This window comes from Mesitornis unicolor, unplaced genomic scaffold (genome assembly GCF_000695765.1).
Source record: "Mesitornis unicolor isolate BGI_N332 unplaced genomic scaffold, ASM69576v1 scaffold42805, whole genome shotgun sequence".
NCBI classification, from domain to species: Eukaryota; Metazoa; Chordata; class Aves; order Mesitornithiformes; family Mesitornithidae; genus Mesitornis; species Mesitornis unicolor.
In genome coordinates this window covers 1-8362 of record NW_010185584.1, presented here as the reverse complement: position 1 = coordinate 8362, position 8362 = coordinate 1, and the positions used below count along the sequence as shown (strand labels likewise).

Sequence of the window (8362 nt, the reverse complement as noted above, 5' to 3'; positions counted from 1 at the left end):
CACTCAGCCGGGTCCCCTCTGGGAGCGCTGTGTTGTGCTGGGAAGGATCGTTCCCAGTGCCTTCTCGGCCAAAACTGGGGAGCAGTCGGGGGTGGGGGAGGGAACCCCGCGCTCGGATCCACTTAAGCGGTCTTGAGCGCACGGCTTAGCACCGCTTCGAGCTGCGCCTCAGGGCTGCCAGGACGGGCTTTTAAAATAAAGCTTTTCTGAATGGAAGGCCCTAACCGAAAATGCTAATGTAAAATGCATAACCTCATAAAACATCATTTCTGGGGGAAATCTATGTTGTGGGATGCAATAAAACGGCTTAGAAAAAAGTTACCCATGGTTTTGTAACTACCCCTGCCTGCTTTCTGCAGGTTGGTGCACAGTGGCAGTGTTACTTGGGTGGGAAACCGTTTTAATCATGGGATAAACAAAGGTTTTAATGTCCTTCCTTTGCCTTTGCTGTAGCTTGCAAATAGGCCTTTCAATTTCTTTTTGTGGAAACTGCAAAAATAGGTGTTACCTTAGTTTCTGAATATGAGCTGTAGTTAGGCAGATTGTGGCATGTGCAACTTAAACGGGTTTTTTGAAGTTTCAGTATCACGTAGGTGGGGTTTATGAATCTGGGTTTTTAGGAATAAAGTTATGGGATGGACTGCAAAGATGGAGGTTAAGCTGTATAAGAAGAGGACCAAAACGCATTTCTTAAATGCTATGTTACAATCTTCCCTAGGTTTGGAGCCCCCCGTTTTGGAGGAAGTAGAGGTGGACCTCTCTCTGGGAAGAAATTTGGAAATCCTGGGGAAAAACTTACAAAAAAGAAATGGAATTTAGATGAGCTGCCCAAATTTGAGAAGAACTTCTATCAAGAACATCCTGATGTAGTTAGACGTACTGTGGTATGTACACTATCCAGCTGAAGCAAAAGTAAATAAATAAGTGCAAACGTGCTAAGGGTCATGGGGCCCAACAAGCGTGGATGGGGTAACTTACGTATAACTTTGGTATCAAAGCTCATTTCCAATAACGGGATTTTTGCTTTGCAGCAAGAAGTTGAGCAGTACAGATCAAGCAAAGAAGTCACAGTTAGGGGCCATAACTGTCCAAAACCGATTATAAACTTCTATGAAGCTAACTTTCCTGGTAAGTGAAGACTAGCGTATCGGTCGTTTGTCCAGGTTTGATTAAGACAAAGTCCAAGTTAATAAGTTTCAATTTTCTCTTCAAGCAAATGTTATGGAAGTAATTCAGAGGCAGAACTTCACTGAACCAACTGCTATTCAAGCACAAGGTTGGCCTGTTGCCTTGAGTGGATTGGATATGGTTGGAGTGGCGCAGACTGGATCAGGGAAAACGCTGTCTGTAAGTTCTGATTGTAGCCTTGAATGCTGCTGGATTTCAGCAGTGAAAGTATGGCCTGGCTTAGTGCAGGCCAAACACTTCTGGGAAGAGATTTTAATGAAAACTTACTTTCTTTTAAACAGTACTTGTTGCCTGCTATTGTGCACATAAATCATCAGCCATTCCTGGAGCGAGGAGATGGACCTATTGTGAGTATTCTAAATGAGAGAGGATCTTAATTTCTAGAGAATGTGATTTTTCTTTTTTTCACAGTCCAATTGTCCATGCCTGTGAGAGTTCATGGCAGTATTGTGTTTCTCTGTGACTAAAGTGGTTCCATGTTTTCATAGTTTCCCAAGAACATTTCATAAGCTCTGATTGGATTGTCCTTAAAATTGTACAGAACAGGGCTAGCTGCCTCCTTTTGGAAACTGCTGTCCCCTGGAAGCTAGTGACTTTCAGGTATCTTGCTACACAGCATAAGTCAGTGTTTGATTTTTGAGATTGAGATGCTAGATAATTCAGTTGGCTAGTTTGGGCTACTTAAATCCACTTTAGTCATTCTGGCACATGTGACAACTATTCCATTTCAAACTAGTGTCAGACTAGAAGCTTGGAGTAGGTATTGAACTAAAAGCTGGGCATCTTACTTCTAGTGTCTTGTGCTGGCACCAACTCGTGAACTGGCTCAACAAGTGCAGCAGGTAGCTGCTGAATATAGCAGAGCATGCCGTTTGAAGTCTACATGTATTTATGGAGGTGCTCCAAAGGGACCACAAATTCGTGACTTAGAAAGAGGTATGGATAAGCCTCAATGCATCTCTGTGTAAGGCAATGTGAAAAGTACTTAAGTTGATGTTCCTGCTTGGTTTTTAGGTGTGGAAATCTGCATTGCAACACCTGGAAGACTTATAGACTTCTTAGAAGCTGGAAAGACCAATCTCCGGAGGTGTACTTACCTTGTCCTTGATGAAGCTGACAGGATGCTTGACATGGGGTTTGAACCTCAGATCAGAAAAATCGTGGATCAGATAAGAGTGAGTATAAATGGTTCATGCAACAAATGCCACTGCTCGTTAAAGCAAAGGCAATGCAATTTTTCAGGCTGGGTAGACAGATTTTTTTGGTTGGGCATTTGACTATGTATTGATCTTGTACTGACCTGATCTCCTTCTCCAGCCTGACAGGCAGACTCTGATGTGGAGTGCCACATGGCCAAAGGAAGTAAGGCAGCTGGCTGAAGACTTTTTGAAAGAATATGTGCACATCAACATTGGTGCATTAGAACTAAGTGCAAACCATAACATTCTTCAGATTGTGGATGTGTGTCACGATGTAGAGAAAGATGACAAGTAAGTATTTGGGCAAAGCATTCAGTGTTTTTTAATGGTTAGCTTTAGTTTATGAACTGTGAAATGAATTAGTCTTGTTAGTTGTTTTTTTTTTAATACCAGTTTGAGATTGCTAAAAATATAGATAGGCTGTAAGAAAGAAACTTGTGCAGTACAAATCAATCCCAGCTCTAACCATTGTCTCTTCATATAGGCTTATTCGTTTGATGGAAGAAATAATGAGTGAGAAGGAAAATAAGACAATTGTTTTTGTGGAAACCAAAAGACGGTGTGATGATCTGACCAGGAAAATGAGGAGAGATGGGTGAGTCCAATAGCTTGAACTTCAGTGAGCTACCCCAGTAGTCTTGACCATGCTCTTGATTTTTCAAGAGCAATCCCGTAGCTGTCAAATACAGTGACACCAGGTGTCAGCTAAAATGGTAAAACTTAACTCTAGAAGCTCTTTGCAACTTCCCCATAGCCTTGTCTTTGACTAATGAAACTACTCAAGGAGTGTTCTGAGGTCAATCAAATTCTGTATTTTCAGGTGGCCAGCAATGGGTATTCATGGTGATAAAAGTCAGCAGGAGAGGGACTGGGTTCTAAATGGTGAGTATTTCAGCAGTTTCTGCAAGCGTATGATCTGTGTTCTTTAATGAAGAAACTAAACCAGCTACTTGTGTTTCAGAATTCAAACATGGAAAAGCACCAATCCTGATTGCTACAGATGTTGCATCCAGAGGTCTAGGTTAGTACAACTCGTAATGCCAGTTGCCCAAAGCTATTTAAAGAAAGTCTATTGCTTTCTTTAACCTCTGCATTTTTCTAAGTTTTCTTCACATAAAGGTGCAGTCTTTGTGGCAAGGCCTAGGCATGACAATCGGAGGACTCGAGGGGGATGGAGGACTAGTGGAAGTGATCGGCTGGCTGCTTCCAGTCAAATAGAGAGGTGAAAGCTGAGAGCATTGTGTGCCAGTAATCTTCAAAAGGCAAAGATCATCCTTTAAACTACTACCCCATAAACTGTTCTCTCATGAAATAAGCAGTTTCATTCACAGTTCACTTTGCCCTGGTATTTCTCTTCTCTCCATGCTTTGCATGATTTGCCATGGTGCAGTACTGTTAGTTTTGTGCATACTGTCTGCTGTGATCTGTGGGTCTTTGAATTTCAGTGAGTTTGCTGAAATGTCGAAGAAAATAATTACAAACTTCAATGAAATTTTTTTTTTCAACCTTGAAATGGAGAGAGCAGCTTTAAAATGTACTAAGCCTTGTACAAATTGGTGAGTACTGGCACATGAAATCTGAGAAAAAGTCCACCTCTCACTTTAGCGAGTGGGGCAGGAAAGCAATGGCTTTTCAAATGCCTTTGAAAGTCGAAGTTCCTCCACCTATACGTAGTCGTCATGTCGAGACCTGCCAGAGAGAGACACATTCTCAAGTGAACCCTGGCTTCTTGGAAGCGCTTGCCTAGACAAGACACAGTGCATAAAAACAACTTGGTGACTTTGGGGGGACAGGTATGTTTTTCTTGCAGCTGCGGTTCAAAGGTCTTGGCAAGACGAGCAGTGTGGCCCATTTTTTTTTGAGCTTCTAATGAGTGTGTATGTGAAGGACCTTGTATGTTTTTACTCTAAGGTCCTCAAATGAGCACATGAAGAGGCTGCTGTGAGATTTAGTGGCCCTACTGCAAGAAGCATTCAGATGTCACTTGATGATTTGTAAAGGGGACTCTTGAGTTGGGAATGACAAGCAAATGCATACTCCTTTATGGTAAGGTTTTGGATCACAGGGTGGGTGATGAGACGGGAACAGACGGAGTGTGCATAAATTTCTCTTCCACAATACTCTTGCAGAAATGGATATTTCTAACACATAATAATAATTCTTTGCAGCCATTATTTCCTTTTAAAGTACTGTTGTCTAATGTTTATCTTCGATTTGGCTGTTGTGGTGTGCAAAACTTTGTACCTTGCTTTTTGCCACACTGCAACACTTTACAGATGTGGAAGATGTGAAATTTGTCATCAATTATGACTACCCTAACTCCTCAGAGGACTATATCCACCGAATTGGACGAACTGCCCGCAGTACCAAAACAGGCACAGCATACACATTCTTTACTCCTAACAATATTAAGCAAGTAAATGACCTCATCTCTGTGCTTCGTGAGGCTAATCAAGCCATCAACCCCAAATTGCTTCAGTTGATTGAAGACAGAGGTTCAGGTAAGTACTGATCTTGACCAGAAGGTTTAGCTTTCATCTTGGATGAAAATGGAAATTCAAATTCCACCTGCAACCACTTTTCAAAGTGGATTTGGAAGGTGGTTTAGCTACTAGTTATGGTGACCTGAAAGGTATTTATTAACACCAGTAACAAGAAACAGCACGACCTCCCTCAAATGTTCTACACTCGTGCTGCTGTGCACCTATGGCTAGTGGTGCCCAGAGAATGCCCTTTGAGTATTTGCTCTGAAATAAAACACTTCAAGGCTCAGTTCTGTGTCTTTCTCCCATATGGCTGGGAAGGATTGATGTAAGTGTCTAAGAGAGCATGTGACACGACACATAAGAAAGCTTTATCAAAATAGTCTAACTGGAGTCCAGTTAGCAACTGGAAAGCTTCAATAGTAGGTTTGCCTTGCTGGGGCAAAAAGGGAAAGGTTTTTCTCTTACTAGCTGAACTCGTTTGGTAGTGTGTAAGATGCAGCCTTTATGATAGAAACGTAACTATGTCTTGTCTTTCTTATTAGGTCGTTCCCGAGGTGATCGACGTGACAGATATTCTGCGGGCAAAAGGGGTGGATTTAGTAGTTTTAGAGAGAGGGAGAACTTTGAGAGAAACTATGGTGCACTAGGAAAGAGAGACTTTGGAGCAAAAACTACAAATGGGGCTTACAGTGCCCAAAGTTTCAGTAATGGAACTCCTTTTGGAAATGGCTTTGCAGCTGCAGGCATGCAGGCTGGCTTCAGGGCTGGTAACCCTGCAGGAGCGTACCAGAATGGCTATGAGCAGCAGTATGGGAGTAACATTGCAAATATGCACAATGGCATGAACCAACAGCAGTATGCATATCCTGCCACTGGTGCTGCTCCTATGATAGGTTACCCAATGCCAACAAGTTATTCTCAATAACTTAGTGTATTTAAATGTCTCAGTTTTTCATAATTGCTCTTTATATTGTGTGTTATCAAAACAGGATAGTTATTTAAGAAATGGGAAATGCAGAAATGACTGCAGTGCAGCAGTAATTATGGTGCACTTTTTCGCTATTTAAGTTGAATATTTCTCTACATTCCTGAAACAATTTTTAGTTTTTTGTACTAGAAAATGCAGACAGTGTTTTCAAAGTAAATGTACAGTGATTTGAAATACAGTAACAGAAGGCAGTGCATGGCCTTCCAATAAAGATATTTGAAGACCGAATTTTCTTTCAGATGGCAATTTTCTCAACATGTGCACAACTTTACATTAATGGAATGTCAAATGTTTTTATATTAAATTCTAGAAAGGTTTGTCAACTGTGTCTGATTAAACATTTAAGCTTATAAAAAAAAAAAACAAAACAGCCTTGCCTTGATTGGGCTGGATTGCTTAGCATGGCAGGCTCTGCTTTGATGGGGAAAGAAAACTAAAGCTGGCTTCTTAGTAGCTGTTGGAAACAGTGCTCTTCCTTGTCTCACTAGCATCGGGCCAGTTTCTGGAAGAGATCCACTGGAGTAATGGTATAGCTGAAAGCCTTGCTAACCAAAACTCTGCAGTGGTGTTGCTAATGAGCTGCTACGAGCGTAGGGGGCTTTTGCAGCACCTTAACTGTCGCCTTCACAAGAGCATATGTGCAGACTAGGCTTGAGTGTAATGTATCTACAGAGTTAGCATGCAGGCTTACTATGAGCTTCAGAGAAAATGGGAAGATCTTAGTATTAAAACTTCAAATTATACTTAAACTGGTATTGAGCAGTGATTTCTTTATGGAAGTGGGGGGAGGGAAGTGGGCTGCTGATCCAGGAACATACTCCATGGATTTGTTCAAGTACATGCAGATGACTAATCTCAAAGCACTGCCCCTGCTGAGTGAAGCAACAGCATTTCCGTGACTTAGGACCAGAGCTGGAATAATACTTGATCCTGGGGTTAAAGTACTTAATGCTTTTGGTGCAGTATGTTAAAATTCCAGTTAATACTTTCAGTTCCTTTTTCTCACTTGTTTATCAGTAACAACAGTTCCAAGTTTAACAAAGCTTAGCTACAGCTTAATGTATTCATGGCTGAATCTTTCTGCAAGATTCTATCTGGGTGGTTTTGAAGACAAAGAAGTTGGTTGGTTGTTTATTTTATGTTAAGTTTCCAGGTCACTTGCCAGAAACAAAATGCATTAAAAGCTTGGGCTTTTTTTGATTTTTTTTTTTTGAACTTCATCTTTTTGGAATATAAAAAACTAGCTTGTGAACTGAAATTAACAGTGGTGCAAGGAACATACTGCTCATCTAAAAAGAGAAAGAGGCTAACGCCAGCCACGTTTGTGAAAGTGAAACCCAGATGGGTGTCCGCAAGTCATGCTGGTTCAAAATGTGCTTTAGAAACTTAATCAGGAAATCATGGGAAGAGATGCACCTGGTGACTTTATTTAGTGCAGTTTTTTTGAGGTTGTACGTTCATGGTGGACTTAAGTGCAATTAGGTGGAGGCTGGCACCTGCCAAATCAGCTGCTTTTAGAAGCTGAGGCAGTTTTAAACGTGGCCTCAAACGTTCTGTCTAGTGATGTGATGTGGGTAATTTTTATTTAGCTTGTAAGGCACAACTGAAAAACAGGACCGTGTTTTAATTTTTTTTTGCCTGGTGGTGGTTCTGAATGGCCATCGCTTAGGGGAAGTGTTCTCTGAGGGAAGGGCCTTCCTCAGTGTAAGTTCTTAAAATTTACATCTAAAATTATGAATAAAGAGCTCTACTTATAGGTTTGACAGTATGTTCAGAGATATGCCAGTAGAATGGAGTTCTTGGCAAATCTGCCTTAGAAATGAAATTGTACTTGGTACTTTTGCACCTAGGAGTAGCAACTCCTCCAGCTGACCCAGTGGCCCACAAATGCAATCTTTTAAGTTCTCGGTCTCTCCTCTGGCCCCTGGGACTGGGTTGTTCGGTGACGATCCCGCGCTGAGATTATTTCCCCTTCCTGGGATTTAATATTAATTTTTCGTAACGGCCAGCTCGCAGAACGTTTCCTCCTTTCTCAAGCCCCACCTGGCACTGGTACAGAACCGTGATTAAGCACGTATGGAAATTTCCACTGCGCTGCCGTCGGGCCCTGCCGGCTGCGGAGCCGCCTTCCCCCGCCCTGCGCGGGGAGGGCGCTGCGGCAGCACGTTAGCTTGAATTGCGCTGTCTGTAAAGAACGTGATTGTTCTCAATGTTGCTTCAGAACGCACAAAGCAATGTAGAGCTGCTCTGATGAGATCCGTATGGGCGTTTCCCTATAAATCTTCCTGTGTGCGCACGACCGCAAAGCTGAAGGTCTTTCCCCCCTCCCTCGCTTCGCTTCTAGCTCCGAGGACGCTCCGGGCGGCCTTGGCCGAGAGGGGAATACCAGGCGCTACCTCCGGACACAAGCAGCCTCGACCAGGGTCGCGTGGCGTGCCGTGACCGCGGGTGGGCTGAAGGGCGCGGAACACAGGCGACAACGAAGCTCCCCGCGGGGAGGG

At 42.6% G+C, this 8362-nt stretch overlaps 1 protein-coding gene across 1 annotated transcript; it reads left to right on the top strand.

The window, feature by feature from the left end:
- The first annotated feature begins 717 nt into the window (after positions 1 to 717).
- Positions 718 to 6184, top strand: DDX5 (DEAD (Asp-Glu-Ala-Asp) box helicase 5). Its single transcript, XM_010184886.1, has 12 exons — positions 718 to 884; positions 1032 to 1128; positions 1214 to 1347; positions 1470 to 1535; positions 1983 to 2124; positions 2203 to 2363; positions 2506 to 2678; positions 2872 to 2982; positions 3208 to 3269; positions 3349 to 3408; positions 4664 to 4888; positions 5416 to 6184. The coding sequence occupies exons 3-12, from the start codon at positions 1222 to 1224 to the stop codon at positions 5796 to 5798; spliced, it is 1509 nt and encodes a 502-aa protein (XP_010183188.1). The 5' UTR covers positions 718 to 884; positions 1032 to 1128; positions 1214 to 1221; the 3' UTR covers positions 5799 to 6184.
- Positions 6185 to 8362: the final 2178 nt, after the last annotated feature.